The sequence below is a fragment of the Gymnodraco acuticeps genome, unplaced genomic scaffold (genome assembly GCF_902827175.1).
Source record: "Gymnodraco acuticeps unplaced genomic scaffold, fGymAcu1.1, whole genome shotgun sequence".
NCBI lineage: Eukaryota > Metazoa > Chordata > Actinopteri > Perciformes > Bathydraconidae > Gymnodraco > Gymnodraco acuticeps.
Window position 1 is genome coordinate 2,657,037 of NW_022989755.1, and position 23,541 is coordinate 2,680,577.

The window sequence follows — 23,541 nt, forward strand, 5'->3', positions numbered from 1 at the left end:
CAGGTACACTCTGCTCTGTCCCTTCTTGTACAGAGCAGCAGAGTTGTCTGACCAGTCCAGTTTATTGTTCAGAGGAACACCCAGGCACTTGTACGATTCCACAATATCAATTTGTGGCCCCTGGATGTTCACTGGTGTGGGGCAAAGAGATTGCAGGGAAATTCATTGTTGCCTCATTCACTGACCGAAAAAATAGATCAGATTAAAATACATATTTGGTATTAATATAAGAATTTAAAGACACATCAAAAAATCAGTGATAAAAAAGTGCATCTTTTATTTATTTCAGTTTTTTCAGGGTTATATTTGCTTTGAAAAATGCAATGTTTTGCCTGATTTTGAAAACCATATTTTACATCCAAGTCATCAAGAGTGAATAGTTTCTCATTAAAACATACTAAAATATGGGACAGTAAAGTGCGGAAATATTTAAAATACAAACAACCTTTAACAACAGTACACATTAAGTGTGATGCATGTTAAATGTGTAATGTACTGTATCACAGTTGTTGCTAAGACACGGCACTAAACAGCACCATAAATGTTGATTACATCATAGAAAAATGCAACAGGGACATACACCTATTTACTGTGAGGAGGGAGAAGGTCCCACAGTAGTGATAAGGACATCAAATAAAAAGGCTTTGGGGCATGGTTGCACATTTCCATTTGATAGACTTAAGCTTTTTCTCTGATGAATGTTTCTGTTGACTTAGCAGGTATGTAGTGTACTTGTATTCAGTGGACTTGATGTATTTAGGGTGGTAATGTGTTTGTGAAAGTGTTAGAACTAATGTTGTAGAAACCCCTTAATTATATACACCTTCCAAAAACATCTCAGTTGTCACATTATTTTCAATGTGAAATGAACTCCCAAAGGTTGAAGAAGACCAGACCCCTTCCCCCAGCCCGCAATGCCCCTCCACAGTGGGCTCCACATGGCTGAATGTGTGCACCCCCTGCCCTGCAGCTGGAGGTGTCTGTTTCACAGGCCTCTGTAATGCGGGACCTGAGAGGATAAGGTTTCACAGGTACAAAAGTTTCCGCTTTAATCCTATCACACAGAGTGAGTGGTCAGGGCTCAGGGCTCACGCATAATCCCGGGTTTATCCATTCTGGTGAGCCCAGAGACAGAGAGTTGGTCAGAGAGGAAGAGATTACTGTCCATTTCTGATTTTATTCTACCAATGTTTGCACAGCAAACGATGAGAGGTATCTCTCAAAAGAAATTCAGCTTTTCACACTTCAGTGCACGCAGGAGGAGATCGGTAATAGATAGTTAACTGTTTCCCCCAGAAACTGTTTAACAGGTTGATGTTGAGAATCTGAGGATCTTTGACAACATGAAAATAATTGTATTCATGCCCATGAGAGGCCTTTTATGTCTTATTTTGGCTAAAGAGGGACGAGAACTTCATACACTTCCCAAATACCTTTAAATAATTATATTAGAAGTCCATTTTAGTATCTTGTTCCACAATATCTCTTCTGTAGTGACTCACTGCAGTCTGATCAGGTCAATTTCAAATTTAAAAGGGTGTTAAATAAAAAGGATGGTCTCTAACTGTTGACAGTTTGATGCTGTGTTGGTGAAGAGCTTATCAATTTCACAGCAGGCGATTTTGCACTGAAACAGGCTTTGACGTGGCCTCCTCCAGAGAATACAACCTGCTACGGCCTCACACTGAGCCCCGTCACAGCTGAAGGGACGCATCAGGCTGCATCATGAATATCTTGACAGAAGGACTTTGGTGAGAAGATAAATGTTAATATTTGAATATTGATTTCTGTAGTTCAATGGCCTTAGTAGAATAAAAGTGTTTTTTCTGTCCTGAAACTTTTGCACCTCAGAAGGCGTGGTGGAGTTTGAAATGCTTTTGATTCATTGAAGAAAGCACGCATCCTCAGAAATGTAATACATATTCACACTGACGACCACAAAGCAGATTGCTGCATCCTTCCACAGGTCCCTTGAAGTGTGAGACTTGAAGGAAGAGTGGTTCTTTTGAAGGCAGGTAGAAGGCGTTGCGGGGCTGAGAGGCGCTGGGAAGGGCATGTCCAAACAGACTTTAGGCCCTGAGTGATGGGACACGGGAAACGGTAAGAGGACACCTCGCTCTGCTCTCATGTCAACACAGTCATGTGATATACAGCTGTGAGAGCGTCTGAAGATCCAGGAGACAATAAACTCTCAGCAAGAACTATCTCAGCTTCTACACATTCAGCAAGCTTTGTTTTGATCAATATATATGTCAGCAGTATTTGTGTTTCTATTTATAAAAAGACTTTTGAAATGAATTAAACAGATCTGTAATTATGTTTATCTCTCTTCAAGGCTTTTGCAAGTAAATCCCACGTGAAAGTGGATACAGTTAAGATGCAAGGCATGACTTCAGTTTAAAGAGCTAAGCACTGCCGCTACCATGAGCCATGAATCGACGAAGGTAAGTAAAGTAATCCATGGGGAACCTCTGCAGTTGCTATGGGATACAGTACTTGGAAAGAGTGTAGAGAAAATCAACAGTATTGCGATAAAGTGTGTAAAAAAACTAGTTAGCAGAGAGGTCCAAATTACAGAAGCCATGACTTGAAACTAAGAAGAAATACATATTTGCTCCCATTTTTTAACTAATTATAATGCTGTGTTTTGACTTAAGAACATGTCAGAGAAAATAAGGTATAAAGTGAGAAAATAGTAAAAAAAAAAAAAGGTGAAAACCAATGAATAAATGGTTAATCTTAACAGTCAAACATAGTTAAAGTAAATGAATACAATTTGAATGAAATTGTTGGATAAAGGTAATGGATAACCAGTGGAGTGGCAATATTTGAATTGGAGGTAATTCAACCATTTATTACATATGATCAGCTTTATTGTTATGACCAGATTGCTCACTAGTTGAATAGTTAGATGCAAGTATTAGAAAAATAGTTGAAACATCCAGCTTCTGTATTTCCAGATGGTGGAAATGGTACAGTAAATGTACAACACATCACATTTCAAATAAACTTGAGACATTTGAAACAGGATAGCTAGTGTTTTGAAAATATACTTACAGTAAGATACTGACAGGTTGGGTCACATCTGAAAAGATTTTTGGGAACAACTGGTCTCTCCCATGTCTGGATTTGTTCAGAATCAAAGTGTGAGTCTTGTCTCAGTGCTCTCAAGATTTTAAGATATAGGCCTATGAAAACGATCTTTACATTCTTTCTTAAGTCAGACCATTTTACAAAATGTACCCATAGTTAAACAGGCAAATACAAGAAAATATGCAAACTGTTATTCTATAGCCCCCCTGTTTCATGGAAAGGTATTGTCTTAAAATTGTGGTACGAGATATATTTCTGCATTGACATCATCTCAGAGATAGAGGGCAGTAGAGATCAGTGAAGCCCATGTGTCTATTTCCCATATTTCTCCTAAACCTCTCTCACCATTATTTAAATGTAACTTTTACATTGAACCCCCAAATATGATTTAATTCTAATCTCAATAGTTGTTGGGGTTTGTCCATTTTCCCGCAAATCTAAAACATTACATTTCAAACCACAGGTTACAAGTTGGATGTAATACTTTTAAATAATTGGTAGTAAGACTTAATCTCATTAGTTGTTTTACATAACACACAGAACATGTCATTGGGTATTGTAGATTTTCTGTTTTGCAGTGAGTTACTCCAGAAAGTCTTCATAAATGTCACTGAAATGTGTCTCCATGGCAGGCCACTAATACATCATGATCTCCTTGGGGGCGTCCTCTGTAGGCCTCTGCTGTTCTCTCCGGTGTGTGTAGGCTGCCTGGTCGTACATGTAGATCACAGCGATGGCTACCAGCGAGAGCACTGTGTAAAGGATGACAAGGTAGTATCCGAGCATCATCTCTGTCGACTCGTTCCTCAGGTCTGCTTGAGTAATTCCCGTCGAGATCTTTACCAACTTCTCTGCCATTCTGGTCACTGTCAGGTTCACCGCAAATAGAATGAGGACCAATACAGACAAACATGCTGCAAGAGAAAGAGAGAAAGATGATATACCTGATAGGAATTCCATAAAATTGAAATGTTTCTACACAAAAATGTTGGCTAAAATAAATGTACAATAACAAAATGCATAGAAAATCTGTATATTCTTGTAAGTGTATATACGGATTTGTATATTTTTGCATACTTGTGTAGAAAGGCCTATACATACACATGTTTTTATCTGGGTGTGTGTGTGTTTTATGAATGTTCCCTATCTCCTAGTTACCTGCTTATTTGTATTCAATGTTTTGTTGGGCAAGTTTCTGTTTTACAGTAAATAATGTGTAATGGCGGATTTGAGGAATTACATTTGTAGCTATTTGATCTTTTGTTCTTTTTGTTTGTCTTTTCTGTCTTTCTTTCTTTCTACACTTGTTTGTGTATGAGGTGTTGGGAAAGTGAGAAATAAGTCAGATGGATATTATTGACAAGGCACTGGATTATTTTCATGATATTATCTGTGTATTTTTAAAATGAAAACAACATTTTTAAATCTCACAGTAAGCATCATCACCACCAGTAAATCATGAATCACTTTCCCCAACTTTGCTCAGGGGCCTCAACTCCTTGATGCTTATTGCTCTGACTTTGTGTCACTTACCACTGAGCGAGCTGCAGACATATAAGCCAATCGGCCCCATGTAGGTTTCATATGGGTTGCTGACACTGTTGTACAGGGAGATAAGGATGCTGCCGGCGGAACACAGCAGACACAGGGCCAACAGGCACACCACCAAACCGTGAAGGACCACAGAGGGAACTTCTCCTGTTTCCACCAATTTAGGAATCACTAAAACACATAAAATCACAATATACAAAGTCATGAATTTGGGCTAATGTAATTAAGTACACCTTGAATGCACTGCACTATATGACAAACTGCATGTAAATCTGACTAGCAGTAATGTTCAGTATTTCTAAACCCTATTACCTTGGTTGGTTATTGGCTAATGGTTACACAAGCCAAAATATCGTTATGACATCATAAAGTGGCTAAAATCTGATCAGATCATTTTCAGACAGGTTTTTATATAAATGGATCAGTACAAAAAGTGAGCGAATCTTTTTTCTTGAAACTTTCAGAACCTCTTTCCACAGAGGGGACACATGTATAACAAACATGAAAATGTGGACTTTGCATAATAGGTGACCTTTGAGAATACTTTCGACAGAAAAAAGTGAGGCACTGCTTCAAGAAAGACATGCTGCTGTGGAACTCTTTCGATGTATTGTTAGTGTTGTTATTGTAGGCAAACATCTCAGAGACAGTTAAAACAAAGGAAAATCAAATCAAAAGTATAGGAATGGCTTGATTCGAGAGATGTTTAAGGGATAGAATATATACCTTTAAATGTCTCTTTGTTTCCGAACAAGGGGCAATAGTCTCTGTTCAAATCCCCCACAAAAAGCTTCCAAGTGATCAGAGCACTCCCATTGGTGAAGCTATCTCCACTTCTTGTGCACTCCATGGTGGTCTGAGCCCACTGTGTTGACATGCCGTACCCCAACACTAAAACAGAGAGGGAGGTAGCCAGAGCACTGGACAAGAAAAGCAGAGTCTTCGTAGTGGAAGGCATTATTGCTGTATTCCAGTTGGACTAGTTCAATCTAAATCCCGGCGTCTCGTCTCTAAAACTCGGATGAAGCCTGAGAAGCAGATTAGGACCATCTGATCCTCTAAAGACTCTGGGTATGAGCTACCTTCCTGGGTGGAGTGGACTGCTGGTCATAAAATCTCTTGATTATGGCAGTGACCTTTGGTTAGCAAAGAAAACACAGAGCTGGTTGTCATGGAAGGGACAGCAGTTTACTCCCTGCGTCATCTCTGGTCATATGTGTTATCTGAATGGTCTGCGATGATTGAGAAATATTTTCAAATTATTTTCTGAATTGTACTAACAGTTGATACAAAATAAAAATATCGCAAAGCTGCTTCAGTTCTTGCCTGAAATACATTCAAGACATTTTCTTAAAGACACCCACACTTTGAGGGAACCATGTCTTGGGTTCAAAGTCCTTTTTTCAAATGATAGGGTCATAAAACATAACGCAGATTAATTATTTACCTGACTCCCTAAAAAGAGTTACTGGAAGTCGAATGGTTATATGATCTCATGTGAGTGATATAATGACGTAATAAAGCCATGATAATGGGTTGTTATTATTGCATAGAAGATATCAGGGTTCACGATTAGAAATGTTAAAAGTGCAACATTGTTTTAAACAGATATTATTTTTCAGTTAAAATTGGCGACCTTGTTTGATTAATAAAGAGGAAAAACACAGAGAAAAATGACCTCTTGGTGTAAAATGACAGTGTTGGTGACTTATGGCACAAAAATGAAGACAGGAGAGGAAGAGTGCGCTCTTTTCCAGCAGGATTTCCACCACTTCCTGGTTCCTGTTAATGGTAGAAAATGTGTCTATTATTTTATGAAATGTTTCTATAAATCCTCTTTCCTTAGATGTAACTACAATAAGAAAAGGTTCATCATTTTAGCAACATGTTTATAAAAATGTATTTCATACATAACTGTCATACATTACAAAACAACATTGAATGGACGATAATAATGTGTCCTAACCATTTTATAATTTACAATTGTATTAAAGTCCTACAGATCACGTTTGATAAAGAATAATTTTAACTTTTTACATTTTTATTTCATAACTTACATTCTTTTTTCACAGTGTGGTACTTTTGTTATGAAGAAGCAATGACACATTACATTACACACAATGTTTCAAATCGTAAGAAACTCATTCAAATCATAGTTATCAGTGAGGTTGTTTTTGACAAATAACGTTCCGCATTGTATTCAAACAGGAATTAAATTAACAAGTACAACAACTGTGGACAAACTGGACCACCTACAGTAAGGAAGCAGACATGTTGTAACACAGTGTGTGACCAGACGGTGGCTCCCTTTTCCTCTCCAGACCAGAGAGGACCGTGCTCGCTGACAGCCAGTTGTGTTTTGTAGGAGTAAACTCAAACTCCTCCTTCCCAGTGTGACAGGCGGCAACACTGAAGCATCGCCTCGCCTTTTCCAGCCCGGTCTGCTCCGGGACTAACCGTCGGTGCCATCAAGGTGAGTGAACTCATTACTTCGTGTCATCGCTCTGTCTTTTGCATCTCAATTTTCACGCAGAACACGTCAAATTCCAAGTCCTTTTTTTTTTTCAGTCACACAGAACGCCGTGTTACCTGTCCGTTACGCACAGCAGCGCGCGGCTGATTTTCACCCATTTCAGGTGCGTTTTTAGCTTTTACGTTGCCGTGAATACATTCCTCGTTAAACCGGCGATGTTTACCGTGTTTTTACATTCTGAGAGCTCTCTGTTTGACTACCTGCAGCAGCGACTTCAGTCAGTGTCAATGTGGGTAAATGGAGCAAGAGTTTGTGTCCTCCCCTCGTGTTTTTCCTCTCGTTTGTATGTTTGTCTTTCATTACAATGAAGATTTTGAACGTTTGCTTCATATTTGGTGACTAGGTGCTTGTCTATGTGGGCTGCAGTTGAGCCAGTTTCAACATGTAGAGGAACATATTGGTACTTCAGATATGATGGATGGATCTGCTAAGACTTGTTACTGTAGGAGGTCTCCTCGAGGTGTTTGAGTTATGTGGTAAGATCACTAAGATGTTGACTCTAGCTTTGGTTGCTTAATGTTGTGTTTGCTTCACAGATTTTGATTAAGTCGTGGTTTGGACATGATATCTATCTCCAGAGGGAGGGCAGGTCTGTCCCCGGGGGGGTCAGAGGTCAGGGTCAGCAACACATCAGCATCCTTGGAGCAGATTGTCTCCAACAGGCAAGGAGCTGGGTTAAGGGAAGAGGAGGTGAACCGTGTTCGACATTTGTCTAATCAGACCATGGAAATGAAAAGTTAAATGAACCCAGACATCATCAACATTGTGCCCCACTGACCAGCAACAAGAGAACTTAAGGACTCTGACAGCCTGTATTCCTGAAGACGCTTTAATGTAGACATCATTATGAAACTGAAAACATCAGAGAGATACTGCTAGATTCTTCTTCTTCTGCTAGTAAATCTTTTTTAGACCATCTGACAGGGACATGTGTTGCATGCTGAGCAAGAAAACAGACACATTTTAACATAGCAAGTTGAACTACTATCACAACAATAAGAAATGACCCTTATTTATTTTTGAATACAAAATTCTAACAAGCCAAAAACAAGGGTTTCGAGTTCAGCCCCTCGCTGTCTTTATAGGACCTTCACTGAAATGTGTAACAGGTTGCTGTCACTTCTAGTTCTGCTCCCTTTCCACTGAAAAAGGCAGCATTTTCAAATAAGTTTAGCTTTTCTTCATTCTAACTTAAATAATTAGAACGAGAGCTCCTAAGTTTGATCAAATATTTGTCAACTATTAACTCATTTTATGATCTAAATAAGTTTGAGTAATTCTTTAGGACCAGAAAGAATTGTCTGATTCAAGCATCTTAAATATGAATATGTTGTTGTTGCTTTACTTCTCCATCAAAGTAAATTAAATATCTCAAAATCATAAAAAAAACTGCATTTAGAATATGCCAAAAACACTTCCACACTCATTCTGACATTTTATAGAACACAACATTGAAAATAATATTCATTTGGAGCCATACAATCCACTTTTTAATAACTAGTTAAAAAACATTTTTCCATATTTATTATAACACACCTGGCTGCATTACACTATTTAGTGTATGCAGATATCCTCATTCATCTTGATTTAACTATGTTATCTCTTCTGTCCTACATATAACAGCGGTGATTTTTCAGTGTAAATTCCATATCAGTTACACAGTATAGGTCGTTGGAAGAAGGACAATTACTCTGGCAGAAGCTAATAAGGATTCATTGAAATAAATAAATAGTAATCGCTCTTCGAGACAAATGAGACTGTGGTGGGACGCAGGAAGAAATAACATTTAACTGCTGAGTGCTGTGTGCAGATTGATTCGGCTTCTATCTCGTTTCAATTGTCTTACTCTTGTCAGGCCTCTGGAGAAGAATATCAACTGTGCAGTATATCTTGCGCGATGATTTCACTGTGATAAAGAAGGTTGTTTTTACACATTCTACATCTCAAAATGGTGCAAAAACTCAACAGGTTTCTAATTGCAGTAGCTATTCCAACCTGCGTTTAATTGTTTTTTTATCACACTGCCAAGATGTTATTTTTTTTCTTTTTGTCTGCTATAGTTAGACCTGCAAAAAGGCATATTGGTATGCTTGTCAAGTGCCTGTTATTGGAGCGTGGGTGTGCCACTGTGTGAAACGAACAGATGTGGTGATTAATGAAATCCACAGCGAGGTGGAGAGTCATGAATTGTGCATACCTGGAGTTAACAGCTTTCTAGGTATAAACTTTAAATTGCCAGCCTGGAGTAAATCCCTGAAGCTCGCCCACCCTCTATTTCTGTATCTGCCACCTCTCTCTGAGTCTAGGAAACACTCAGAGCCAGACTTTTTAAACTGTGAGACTACACGCTGTGCTGCGCGCTCTCTGAGGCTGCAACCACATCAACTACACTCTGCTTGAGATACACTTTTTTCTCAAATAGGCGGAGAAGGATCTAATTGGTATAAATTCCCGACAATTAGTGATGTGCCTGGTTTGACCCAGAACGTGTCAGATCCTTGCTGGCAGAAATAGGTTTAGCCAGCCTTGGAGAGGGGCTCATGATTAAAACATTAGGACTTTCATAGTGATCTTACTTTTAATACAAACAGCATCCGACATGTTATTTTTCCTTAGTGGGAGTTTGTTAAAACAAATTAAGCTGCAGTGTGTTGCAACCGTATGCTTGTTTGTGCTTGCGGCTAGTGCTACAGAATGCGAACCCTGCAGTCATCCTTTGGATTTTGGCTCATGCTTAAATAATTTATTAACGATAAAACCTATTACTGTTCAAGCAGAGTGAAGACATGTTAACCCCTCATCTAACCAGTCAAATGGATTTAAAAGAAAGCAATGAGTAATAGGAGGGGTTGTGTTCAGCCAGTAATTGATGTGACATTGTAGTCAAACAGAAACTCTGAACTAAGACTGGAAACTTTGCCAGAATAGCAGCAGGGAAAGCAGAAACGGAGCCTGTGAACGGTGTATTGCTTCCTGTTTGGGAGAAAGGATCCGGAAACCCCCGCAGCCTCAGAGAGAGGTGGGACCTCAGTGACACTGAGAAGGTGTGTCTCTGTCAGACCTATCCAACACATGGCTGTCGCAAGGACAGTCTATCTGCAGCCCACACACACACCCCCTCACCATCTGATCTGTGTTGCTCCAAGGGCCACGACTGCTGTGGCTGCTGCTGGGGAACTGAGATACTGCTATGGTGGCTCCTGATTGATATTTGTGCAAACTCAAGCTGTGCAGATTTGTATTTGTTGACGATATCTGTGTTTAAAGTTTAGCTAAGCCACTGCAGCCCTGAAACAGCTGGACAGAGATCAAGGTTTCTCCCTTTTTAAAGCTGCGTCAGAACTCACCCACCTTCTGCTCAAAGGAGCCATTGTAAGTTGCTGCTCAGAGATATTGAGGCTGAACACATGAGGCACAACAGAAAGACGGTCCTTAAGGGAAAAGTGAATACTAAATCAATCTGTCATTCCAAAACAGTGCTACAAAAACCACTCTGTGTTGAACCTCTCTTTCGACGGAGAGATTACACTTTTTTGATGATGGATTTAATCACTTATCAAGCTGTAATTCAAAACATTTGATGACTCTAAGTCAAATGCGGTAATTTGCTATTAGGGATTTGGACTATCATTTGAACATTGGAGTTGAAAGCAAAAGCAGACCTGAAGAGATTAAATTGTCTAATATTTTGAGAAAAGTCAGGACAATTAATCATGATTTTTGCGCAACAGAAATACATCTTTGTCCCTGTAATTGTCTTGTGACCCCTCAGTTGTATCCTAGGACCCTTCAGGCTTGGGAACCACGAGGTTAAACCTCCGTCTGGTTTGAATAAGAGAATAAGTCCCAGGGAAGTACTGCATGATGTCACTTGTCAACATCTGCCTATAATAGTAATATGGGTGTATTCCTCCCTCCAGGCAACACATAGTTTCTCTATTGTATTTCTGTCAGTTGCTACATGAGCGCATTACAAAGTACACCACAAAGCTCTAAAAAGACTCATTTTGGGAGATTGAGCTGGTGACCTTGCAGTTGTTTTATGAGTCTCGAAAGGGGGAGAAACCCATTGTTGATAACACCTTTTAAGACCTGTATGTTTTGTCTGCTTTTTTTAGCCTTTAGAGAAGCCATAAAGGAAGCCAAAAGTTATAATCCCACAGTCCCATACTTACCATCAGCTGCTGGTAAAGGCAGCATGCTGACAGATGTCAGTTGATAACTCGTATTCTATTGAGCGCTGCCTTTTTTTGTCTGAAATATGGCAACCTAATGTCGTTGATCGCTCAGGGAAAGCAGGGTGGAGCCCAAAAGAGATTAACTCCCCGTGCTATATGGCCTGGTTTTAACTGAAGTGAAAGCAAACATTTCCTGCTACCTTTCAGTGTACTTTATTTTATCTGAATGAAAGACCATGGAAAAACAAATATTAGGTTTTCTCCTCAAGACAAAGGGCGACCCACACGCTGAGAACATGCTTAATATTGCTTTGACATCCAGGAAGAATAATACTCAGCTATTGTGGATTTTCTTTGAAGGCTGTTTGTTTGATCTTCACTCTGAGATGCAATCATCTTATATGAACGCAAGAATATAACACCCACACATTCAGAGATAGCTTGATGTTTAGGATCATGTCTTCGGGGTTAAAAGACGATGCAAAAAAGGTGAAACTGAGGCTAAGTATTGTACATGTGTACATGCATGGAAACATGGAAGTTTCTTATTAGTACTTCTGTTCATTTAGTTGTTTAATTCCCTCAAATCAACGGTATTGATCTTTAATATTCTTAAATGTTCTTGATCTGATGCAGACATCTTGTGAATAGTTCAAAGAGCAGCAGGTGAGTGGCTGTGTCTCACAAAGAAATGTTGCATATAGAAAGAGTGATTATCCCCTCTCATTTCTGCTGCAACACATGGGAGAGTGAGAATAAAAGTGAGGGAAAGAGGAAATAATGGTTTGGCTGTGTCACTACAGCTGGTTGTTGACATGGAGGAGTACAGTTCTAATGAATAATGGATGCATACTAAAGCAGCCCATTTCCTATTCATTCTTTCGAGGCTGCTACACACAGGGAGTTGTGTGTGATCATCATGTCAGCCCTTCAATATTTTCATTGTGTTTTTCAGTAACATGATGCGGCTTGAAGGCACCGGAGTAACTCCTATAAAGTACAACAGGCTTATTCAAAATAAGGGCTCATTTTTGTTTGATCGTTGTGTCAAATACAGAGCAACAATTTGAACCCACCCTACAGTCAGTACTCTTTTCTCATTCATCTATCTGTTTCCTTTTAACATCAGTATTCCTGAAGCTTGTAGTAATTAAAAGTGAGCTGATCACATCACAAATTCCTGCAGTGACAGCAACAAGCATTAATTCAATGTTTGCGTTGTCACTTTTTGTGTTAAGCTGATAGGATCTCTTTAATTCAAAGCACCTTTTGACTTCTGACTCTCCAGGAAGCTTTATAGTGTTGAGGTCTGTTTTGACTGTGATGGATGAGTCTAAATGAGCACCGTTAGATGCTGCAGAGAGCCCGCAGTAGTCAGGGGTTAGCTGACATGTCCTGCATGCTGATCGGGATGTGAGGCTCAGGCGAGCAGCAGAAAGCGTTAATGTATGGTAGGATAATCACAGCTGTCCTGGCTGATATATGACCAAGGTTAAGGGCAGCCTGGATCATACAGTGTGTCGGAAATTAAACGAGGGGATGGACCTTGGACATGCTTCAGTTTATTGAATTCCTGTCAGTTTTTAAAGATTTAATTTCAGCTGCTTTTATGGGTTGGTGTCCATCTTTGTGTGGAAAGAAGAGAGGATATGTTTTAGATAACATACAAAACAAACACCTATAGATGGAAGGAACATCACATGTTTATCACTGATGATAGCCTAAACGGAATGAAGGCCTTGTCAACATAAAATCCAGTATTTCTCTCTCTTATGTCTGACAACTTGCTGATTGGAATGAACCAATATTGATGAAGCCCCATAGAAATAAATATAGGATTAAGTACAACACAGCAACTCTGTAGATGGGTTAATCTAAAAACAATAATAGCAGCATTATTGTATTAGACATGCTAGCTCTAGGGATGTTGGCCTGATCCAGGACTTTTCTCCAGAATGAAATATTTTCAGATTATTTTCAACAGCTTGCTTTGCGCTACCTTATTTGGTAACCCTTAGTTTTCTTGTTTTAGGCAAATGTAATTCATAAGTATACATAACAATGAACATAACCAAAGGTAATCCAAACCATCTCAACTCAAATCTAAACTATAATTAAAGAATTCATCCAAAAAGGCTGCAAAACATTGATATACTGCTTTACTCTTAAATGCCTATCAATGTCACTATGTCAATGGTAAGCTAATATCAGCTGATTTTGTCTAGTCACAAAACTTCCATTGTCTAACTTTGATGTGTACCCACCCAGTACCCACATGTCACATCTTTACTGATGAATACTTGAAGTCTGTCATTGGCTGCCATTACTGCTATTTATCCATTCATTTTGTACAGGACAGATATATTTACGCCTGTTGAAATGACACTGTTTGATTTATAGAGCGTTTCATTTTCATAATGCTGATCAAAGATGTTGTTCCAGATGCCACCTCTCCAATAAAACCCTCATATCACATTACTCAAAAGTGTTTGGAATTTGATTAACGTAATTGTTTGCTTCAAGCAAGTTAGATGGGCGCTTCTGGTCTCTTTATAGTGTCATCACGCCAGGTATTATCCATCAGAAAAGACATCATAGTCATCAATAATACTTTTGAATAGATAATACAATTTCACAAGTCCTCTTGGGAAGATTGGATTGATTTATCCATGTAAACACATGCCACACCACACCACGACTTTGTCCCACTGACCTTCAGATCTGGAGATTTAATCTATAAGTGCAGCAGGGTTACGAATGAACAAAACAAGTCATAACTCCACATACATGCTTCCTTTCTTTGTTTATGTTTGTTTGTTTAGGTTTCCATATATACAAAACTAAATAATGCTGTTCCTATAAATTGCAGCGTTGTGGCACACTGTTGACAATCACACACTGCCAAAGCCTTTTTATGCTCAGCCAGAAACAATGCCAGATCCACACCAAACACTTCCAGTGATGGGATATTTGTTTATCATAATTACAGTCCGCTTTGATGCCAGCAGAGATTCAACCATCAGGACAAATGTGATGTTTTTACAGAAGTGAGAACCAGTAATTGGATGGCAATGCCATATAGATATAGAGCATAGCGTCAAATTAAGCTTCAAATAGTGTTAAGTGTTGGCATAAATCTGCAAAAAATGTGAATTAGCTGGGCATTCATGTGCTTATCAGAAGGTTGGAAGTTAATTGTGTTTTTCTTTCATTGTTCTCTTTATTTATATTTGTAATGCTTGTTGTGTGTTACGGCACATGGTGGTCAACATGATTGGGCTGCATAAATCAACACATTTGGGCTTTTGTTGGCATGTAAAGTTTGTGGGAAATGGGTTTAAACTACGTCTGCAACTCAATATTTTTGGTAAATATTTATGTTTCCTCAATAAATGGACTAGTTGCAACTTGCTTTGTCTATAACAAACCAGAAATAAATCAACAAATCCTCGTTCACTAGTAAGGACACATATTTGTTGTGGTGTTATATGACCTGCTGATGAAATTAGGTTATAGTGTAGCACACTAAAGCCTGTATAGACCGAATCATATACAAATAACATCACTCAAATCCACAAACCTGGATGTAAAAAACGTGGTTGTTGTTTCTCCCTAGAGCTGTTGATAAGCTCTTGAAGATTTTGCTAGCTGTAGTGTTGATATTTGAGCAACAAATGCTAAAAACCTATTTCCTCTTATATCTGCCCATCCTCCCTGTTTCAAAGCACCTTGTAGAGTGAGACAGTTGTGATGTGGAGGAGAAGTGTTTTCTCTTCTGCTCCTAGCGCTCTAAGAAATGCAGGCAAGGTTAGAGATCACAGTAATCATAATACTGATGTGTCCCAGAGCTGGATATCACACAGTGTTTCTCTCTGTAGGCCCACGCTGTTTGTGGGCGGGTCTTCAGACAGACATCTATTTTACTGCTGGTGAATTATGAATTGTTGGAACACTCCCCCTCCCCGCACTCACTCTCTGCATCTGGAGCTTTAAACAGAAGACAAACATACATTATGGGACTTGTGTTTTTGAAAAACGAGGAGAGTCTGCTTCCCCTGTGGGCTTCCTCCATGTGCTGTGTGTTTCCACAATGAATACTTTGTTATCCTGCTAGAAATTACACGGCCGCTTTTACAACAACCACAGGGGATGGCTTCATTTGTGTTGTTTTTATTTATAAATAAATCCAACCATTTCCTCCTTTGCTGTCTATTGTTTACATGTATTTATTTACCATTACCTGCTTATGGTATCACTGCCAGTTGATTTCTGCACAAAATGAGGTTTCTATGAATGGATGTTGGGGATTGTACATTTTTCTGTAATTAGTTCCGGATTTTCTTGTTTATATTTTGCAAGTGCAATCTTTCTTGGCTGTACATATTTGAGCCTTTCATCCAAACTGGTGGGCAGCAGACCGTGACACATGAGAGACCCTCTGTTTTTCTGCGGAGAGGGGCTCAACCAGGAAAGGGTTTGATCATCAGATCGGTCTTCCCTGGAGAGGGAAAACGCCTTGCTCTCTCTGAAGACACTCCCTCATTTGCAGTGTTTTATGACTGTCTGGGATGAGCTAGTGTAAGATGTGGATGCTAGGTCTGCTGGCTTTGTTAGAAGCACTGCATGCTGGGATTTGGTCTCTGAACAGGGACTTGTTTTGTTTTGCAGAGTTTATTTGTTGTGTTGTGTTTGATTTGGGACAGTTGTTGAGTTTCTTTTGTCCTAGGCAGCATTTTAAGCCAAATCCCACTCATGGACAAAGCTCTAAAGTGTTAGCAATGTATGTCCGACTAAGCAGAACTTCAACAGGAAATAAGTAAAAGGCTCTCAGTTCATTGCTGGACTCTCACATCCAGCAGCTGGGCCCCAGCAGGGGTCTAGTTAGCTGCTTAGTTAGCGAGAGAGATGCCTTCAGTCTCAAGGTAGAACTCATTAATGCAGACTGGTTTGAGTCCATTTTCATTATGCTCAGCTGGAGCGACACGCTGCTTCTCCTGTGGCTGCTCCGGTAAGCAGTTGGTCCTTCGGCGCTCTGCACTCATGAAACAGTGAAACAGCTGTTTCAGGGGCGGTTCTAGGGGGGGCCAGGGGGGGCAGTGCCCCCCTAACACTGACCTCTGACCCCCTAACACTGACCTCTGACCCCCTAACACTGACCTCTGACCCCCTTGTGGCCCCCCTAACAATGAAAAGTTTTTTTTTTTTTTTTTTTAAATGTATATTTTCTGGTACTCGGTTTGCCAAAAACCGCAGGATTTTGTTGCTGTAATGTGAGATTGTGCAGACACCCTTATGTAAAGTAGAGATGTAACTGTTCATTGCCTTTATTTTTATATAAATATGGTGTTAGTGCAAACATTGCACTATAACTTAAGCTGAAGCTAACAGTAATAACTATAAGATCTATCTGAAATAAATAAGTGTACTGAAACAAATACCAATAACTGTATTGCATTGTTTTCTTATGCGCAATTACTTCATACTGTCTAGTTCTCTTTTTCGTCCTGCATTTATTGTGCCCCCCTCAGAAAATAACTGGCCCCCCAGTGGCCCCCCAAGTCAAATTGGTCTAGAACCGCCACTGCTCTGCGTGATTGTTTTTATTAGTCTGCCTGTGGTAGCTTGACACCACCAGCCACCGCTTTGGCTTTAATTTTCCAAAAGCTCCAAAAATATTGAAAGGTGAAGCAGAGGGTTGTTTTTATAGCTTCCCCACCCATGTTGTTACAATCATATCGGTGTGGAGTATGATATACAACCTACACGCTCCAGGCCACACATTTCCCCCTGCATTCCTATGCCTGAAATTGGTTATTGTCAAAATGTAAGGGGGGGGGGGGGGGGGTTGGGTGTGAGCTGTGAGCTGTGAAGGGGAAATTAAGAGAAAGAGAGAGAGAAATAGGGGGTGGGTGTATATATATCACTTCAAAATACAACCACCAGCACAACTGGGATGAAAAACAGGGAGCTGTGGTGGCTGGTGCCAAAACACCTCCCCCATGAGGAAGAGGAATGTTCAACACATCTTTCATTTGCATGTGTTCCAGATTCCTTCAGATCCTGATGGGGTGTTGGTGGCACGGCTGCTTCTGGGATCTCCTCTCTTGTGGCTGCCAGACATGACATGGCCGTGCCAATATTTGGTTCCTGAGCCTGTTTTATTGGCTTTATTTATTTTTTGGGGAGTAAATTATGCAGTTTTATAAGGCATCTTTTCATGTGTTTACACTTACCCTTGAGCTTATATATAACAGCACAAATTAAAGTATTGTTTGAAATATGTCATTTATCATGCAAAAATGCAAAACATTTGATGCTTTAAGCTTCCTACAATGTGAGTTATTCCTGTTATTCTCTATTTAATGTAAATTAAATATTCTCAAGTTTTGACTGTTGGTCAGACAAAACAAGCTAATTAAACACATGTCCTCATATTATTTTATAGACTTAACACTTACTTTGATGTGACTTCAATAGGATTAATGCTGTGTTAATAAGATTGTCACCCTTCACTTAATTTGTCGTTATGATGCAACATCGATAATGAATTCAGTTCCGTCATTGCATCATATGAGAACACTCTCCTTATCACCTTATCTTGACCAAACATGTTTTGCTATTTACATTCTTCCTGCACAGATCATAGTTATCATCTGATAGCACTTGCTCTCTGTTTATCTTGCTTTCTTGCATACAGACCTGAAATTCTCTAAGTTATTATATTGTTGCACATTTGTGTTGGAGTTCCTTGTTAAAATGTAGCTCAGCCTTTCATTGTGTGGGGGCCGTCGTAAATCAGTTAAATTAGCTTAATCTGCTTGAAACAGCTGGCGACCACTGCGTTCAGGCTGAATTTAGGTTCAATAAACCAGACATTATAATTTTATATTTACATTTCTATGATGAATCTGAGCTAGGCACTTTGAACAGCCTATTTCATTGCTGTATGATTGGCACAGTAACTCTGAAGGTCCTTGTCAATATATTCAGCCATTAAAATCAATATTTGTCTAGTTTTTTTCCATAAATAGAGATCATTAAATAAGGCGTTCAAATCCATGTTCTGGAACAGTAGGTGGGTTGATTAGCAGGAGCATGCTTTTGACCTTTGGATTCTCACCAGATTTGAAACGATTTTCTGTCAACAGTGTTTGATTCCATAAGGAGTGCCTCTCCAGTTTTAAAAACAATACAATACTCTCATGTACAGCCTGTGATCACAGACTAAATCATTTGGTTAGGTGATGAGTATTTCATATGAAGTTTAAAGACTAAGGCTGAAGCTACTTGTTCCAAGCAAATACGTGTCAAATCATAATTGTTTTGGGCGCCAAATAGCTCTCGAAAAGACAAAGGTGAGATTTAAGCATTGTCCTTTTTTGGACAGTTTGACAGTGATAGGATAGGCATGGTAACATGCAACAAAGTCCACCGGTGATGTTATGTTCCACGTGCTAGACAACTGGTTATTATTGAACAATGGGAAAGGGGTTTAGAAATGAGTACATTTAAATCTTGTTTGATTTATCATATTTAATTTGGAAGTGCAGTCCATAGATGTTGTTTTCTCTAATGATGAAGCAGTGCTTCCACTCAGTAAGTGTGTGATGAGAATGTTGGCTTTGAAAAGGCAGTCAGTGAGCCTGAGGCACTTCCTTTTGAAATGGTTTATGCCTCATCACCAAAGATGAGTCTAATTAAATTAATTAAAGCCAGCCACTGTAACTGCTCATAAAATGTCCCTCTAAATTGATTAGTTAATTAATGAGTTAGACTTTGGTGTCTTAGAATCCCTTAACTGAAAGAAGATTTATTCATGAAAAATAACAGGCCAAGCTTGTTTAACCATCAATCACTACTGTAGGCTCCTATGAAAAAATGATGTTGTGTGTTAAAACATTGTGTGACTTCACCAATCCACGGTGCCATTTCAGTGAGCATTTTTTCTCGTTGTTGATAAGGTTATGGCATAGTGTGAGAAAAAAGCTGGAGTGATTTCTAACAGCCTCCCTCTGAGCCACGTCAGCTGATTGGCAGCTACTCTGATGTCATTTGTTTTTGTGCAGCAAGGACAGGTCACGCTGGCTGATCTGTATTCCCTCTCTCTCTCTCTCTCTCTCTCTCTCCTCTCTCTCTCTCTCTCTCTCTCTCTCTCTCTCTCTCTCTCTCTCTCTCGCTCTCTCTCTCTCTCTCTTCTTTCTTTCTTTTTCTCCCACTTAGTCTCTCTCCCCGCCCTATGCCCCCTCACTCTTCAGATTTTCTTGTCTTTAGTTCTTGTTTACTGTAACTCCCACTGATCCTCTCTTTTGTGTCTTTCTTTTGAATTTCTCCCTTTGAAATACCATTAAACATTATTATTGTGAACAAATGAATGCTAAGGAAACCCAAGGTAGAATATCTCCTAAAATGACTGTTAATGCATGAAAAAACTCTATTTCCCACTGCTCTGATTTATGTTTGGTGCCATAAGAAAGAAACATTGGTACTGGTTTTTGTCTGAATATCATTATAGTGCAGATTTGTATACATCACTGTAGAAAATTACCTAACATAGCTGAGATAGCAGAAGACAAACAAGCTATTTAGTATATTTCTGAGCTTTTGCTTGAGATTGTATAGCGAAGAAAAGTGTGAAAAAGAATTCCACTTGTATTATTATTAACACTCATAGCACTACACAACTAGTCTGCTTTATAGGGGAAGATCTTTAGAGTCTGTAAGACTCAGTGTAAAATTATACTTTTTTGTGGGGGTCTAATAAATGATCACAACGGTCATAAAGCCTGCAATAACAATCTACAGTATGTTGGGATGTCTAGACAGTTGGGTGCCAATTGTTTATCGCAATAAAGTGCGATTTGTAGCGCTGATGGATCCTGCAAAGACATATTCTGTTAAAATTCAGTCTGTTTTTTTCCAACAGAGCCATGTTATACCAATACAATCTTGAAAAGGTGCAGCCTAGAGAGACTATATTGCCATTTTTACCTGTTTTACAACATTTAACTAAACTAATAGGATAATTGGAGTTGGTGTTTGAGTCGTAATCTGACAAATCCAGTCTCATTCTGGGGGATCTTTGGCCTCTCTATGGACTGCCAGGCCTGCCACTTGTCTTATCACTCCCGACCCTACTAGAAACGAGTCCTCTTTGTTACTGTGCGGTACTGACAGTTCTTGGGGAACAAAAAGTACCATTGTCTCTCATAGCTGCGGCTGGGATAGAAGTAATCTGTAGCTGTAGAGCTGCCTCAGGATTGCCATAATCCAGATTCCGTATTAATGACAGTCTAATCCGCACATTTCTGGCCCTCTGGAGAGGCTGACATGGCATCTCTGTTGTTAGTTGCTTGTGTAATGTCACTGATTCAAAAAAAATGAAGGGGGCTGCTCAGGGTTTATGACACAAGGGATGCAATATCCTGTTCAGATTTTGTCAGCTGTGTAAGCCAAGATGCTGCAATTGTCTGATACCAGCGCAGACAATGCAGCACTGACATGTTTCTGGATTTGTATTGTTTATCCCTTGATTCACTTTAAATTCAACCAGCTTTCCTGATGGCAAATTGTTTCTTTTAATATATTTGTTTACCTTCCATTCCTTAAATATTCATGCATGAGACCAGTGTGGCTGACAAACACAATATCTGCATGCCTGTGTTCATCACACCAAAGGACCGTGGGGGTGTGTTTGCTCATCCGTGCACGACACGCAGCGAGGGCAAATTACATGAATGGTGAAATGGGGATCCTCCACTGCGTGCACTCAGAAGGGGCTCTTTTGCTCTACGTTAGACACAAAAGGATACAGACGTAGACGAGTAGACCTGTGTGAAATCCATCACACAGCTGCTAGCTTGGCACAATGATCAGTTACATCCCCCCCTCCCGGCACCAGAATCCCTCCTTATCTACTCTCTTCAGAGCTGCGCACGTGTCGCTTTTGTTTACAGCTCTTTCCAATGATGCGCAGCATAATCCCCATGACAGGTAGAGGTAGCATGATTCTCTGACTAACTCCAACCTTTCACCACTACAGTGATGGCCAAAACTGATACCACAGCTAGCAATACGACCGCATGCACATGCTAAGCAAACTGAACCTGGTGTTTTCATGTAGATTTCTTAAAGATCTCCTTCCAACGTATAGACAGGAAAATTACAAAATATGTTATTTTCCCTAGGTTTTAATTCAATAAACAAAAAAAAACTATTGGTCAGTCAACATCTGTTAAGGAGTGAAACAGTCAGGGAGAACCACACATTTGGTACCCTACCTCCAGCTTAACATGGTAACTAAAACTGTGTTTGAATACAGCCATCCTTTAACCCATCTGCACTAAAGCCTGAGTCGTTTTCTGATTTGCCCAGCCCTTTAAAAAAGTGTCTGGTTTATATGAAAAGCTTCTGTTTGGTTGTGAAAAGCTGCAGCTTAGTGTGCATCGGAGTAAAAACCAGGGAGAAGCTGACTTTGTGCGAGTTTCATCAACTGTAACATGGATTGTAAAAAAGATAAAGGGTTACAGAATATCTCTGGATCTAAGCACTGTGATATTTGCTGTAGCTCTAAAGTCTGATTTACAGACAAGTCAAAGAAGGGCATTGATGTTTTGGATCAATGGAGGCTAACAACAAAATCACAAAAGGCCTCAGTTTATATAATTGATGTGAACTGTGATGTGGTAAATATTGAAAATGTCATTAAATGACACTGTGGTTCACTGGAAAGACAGTATTTGACATTCATCACAGCTTTTAACTTCCCTAACAGGAAAACAGGTCTTATGACGGTTGGAGTTTTGCTGCCTTCTCAATAATACATTTGTCTCTTAAGGACTGATCTTGCACCAGAAATGAAAGAACACATTTAACGATAAACCATAAATAATGTGCATCATCTAGACGTATAAATCAATGCCCTGGAAATAAATCTCACTCGTCAATGTTTGCTGAGCTCATCTGTCAGTCTCCTGGGCTGAATGTATCACCACAATATCACAGCAAAGCTTTTTGAAAATGTAACATTATTTTGAATCAGCAGTCCTGGGTTGTATGCGAAGAAATCAATGGTGTCGCAGCTCCGGTGTGACTTGCCATCCGTCAGTCCGCTGCATGACTGGAGCAGCCAGTGGATGATGTGCTGAATGGCCAATTTCCTGTTACCTGTTTTAGATAGAGCACAACAAGCAAGGCTTCTCTCCCAGCTCTCCAGATCATGATTTCCCTCTGTTTAAAAAAAACAAAAACACATCAGGGTATTTGCATTTGTAATCTGAGCCCCTGAATATTTTGCACTCCAAGATGAAATCCTGTTTTTGATATTGTTTTTTTGTTTGGCACACTGTAACACAATACTCTGAAGAACAGGATTCAATTCTCTCGGGACTGTTGGTGAAATGAACAGCCTCTCCGCAGAAAGAGATGTTATTCTATCTTTACTTTATTTTTTAAGAGTATATTGAAGTTGTGGTTACTGCATTTGCCCCCAGCCCTACTCATCTAATCCTTTTGCCCTCCAAGCTGCAGCCAGTGTCCTTCAGTATGTTTTATGTTGCATGTTAGCAGAGTATTTACAAGACTGCTTCATGAAAGGAGGGTGGGGTGAGGGGGGTACATGTTCCCCTTCTATCTGATGACTAGATTACTGTATTTACTTGAGCGCACAGCCCTGCCTATAGATCAGCTGAAGTGATGCCTTTGAAGAGAAAGATACAGAGCCTGTTGAGAACCTTGTTTCAGCTCTGTTTGGTTACTACTACAGACTGAGTGGATGTTAGCCTGTAAATCATCCATATCCTGTTGATTTAAGTTTACAGGGCGTTCTTCCTATGAGCTCCTACTTCCTGTCGTAGGCATACTTTCTTCAGGGCAGTATAGTGGTGTCCTGCTGTTGTAGTGAGATCACAGTTCACTTGACTTCTGTGATGCGTTAACTATAAGATTAATTACAACATTAAATCATTCTTAACTCCCTTAGGCTGCATTTCTAATGAATGGTACGGTGCAGCTCTACTTAACTTGACTCAATGCGACAACCTGAACAAACCCTTCATTTTGTAATAGTCAAGCTTGTATCAACAATGACTAAGATTTTTTTTTTAAATGTCAGCCCCCAAAACTAAGCTTTACACCCTACAATTGACAAAGTGTTGCTTGTGTTTCATGACGTAACACCTTTTTTTGCCT

The 23,541-nt window shown here is 39.6% G+C and overlaps 2 protein-coding genes and 1 long non-coding RNA gene across 9 annotated transcripts in view; 2 read left to right on the top strand and 1 right to left on the bottom strand.

Moving 5' to 3' along the window:
- Positions 1-1,564: 1,564 nt before the first annotated feature.
- LOC117544876 lies at positions 1,565-5,924 on the top strand. Of its 2 annotated transcripts, none has more exons than XR_004568731.1 (4): positions 1,565-1,751; positions 1,947-2,100; positions 2,336-2,444; positions 3,768-5,924. It is a non-coding gene; the product is annotated as an uncharacterized LOC117544876 (long non-coding RNA). The 2 variants fall into 2 exon arrangements; XR_004568733.1 differs by having other exon boundaries at positions 1,967-2,100.
- On the bottom strand, positions 2,828-5,734 carry LOC117544871 (clarin-3). Its single transcript, XM_034214362.1, has 3 exons — positions 5,371-5,734; positions 4,627-4,815; positions 2,828-4,007 (listed from the first exon to the last, which is right to left on the bottom strand). Exons 1-3 carry the CDS (start codon positions 5,600-5,602, stop codon positions 3,730-3,732), a joined length of 699 nt encoding a protein of 232 aa, XP_034070253.1. The 5' UTR covers positions 5,603-5,734; the 3' UTR covers positions 2,828-3,729.
- Positions 5,925-6,993: 1,069 nt separating the features above from the next.
- Positions 6,994-23,541, top strand: part of ptprea (protein tyrosine phosphatase receptor type Ea) — a 53,439-nt gene continuing 36,891 nt past the window's right edge. For 4 of the 6 annotated variants that reach the window (XM_034212634.1, XM_034212666.1, XM_034212674.1 and 1 more), the window contains exon 1: positions 6,994-7,117. The gene's annotated coding sequence lies outside the window, so the exon portion shown is untranslated. Of the gene's footprint in view, positions 7,118-7,212; positions 7,281-23,541 lie in introns of those variants that run through there. The other 2 variants (XM_034212645.1, XM_034212657.1) reach the window with 2 other exon arrangements.

What these genes read in the sequence shown, in the direction of transcription:
- LOC117544871 (XM_034214362.1), bottom strand. Translation starts at nt 5,602, where the DNA reads ATGCCTTCCACTACGAAGACTCTGCTTTTCTTGTCCAGTGCTCTGGCT. An exon ending in AAACAAAGAGACATTTAAAG is followed by an intron (nt 4,816 to 5,370) that starts GTATATATTCTA and finishes TATGTGTTTTAG; the next exon opens with TGATTCCTAAATTGGTGGAA. An exon ending in TGTCTGCAGCTCGCTCAGTG is followed by an intron (nt 4,008 to 4,626) that starts GTAAGTGACACA and finishes TTTCTCTTGCAG; the next exon opens with CATGTTTGTCTGTATTGGTC.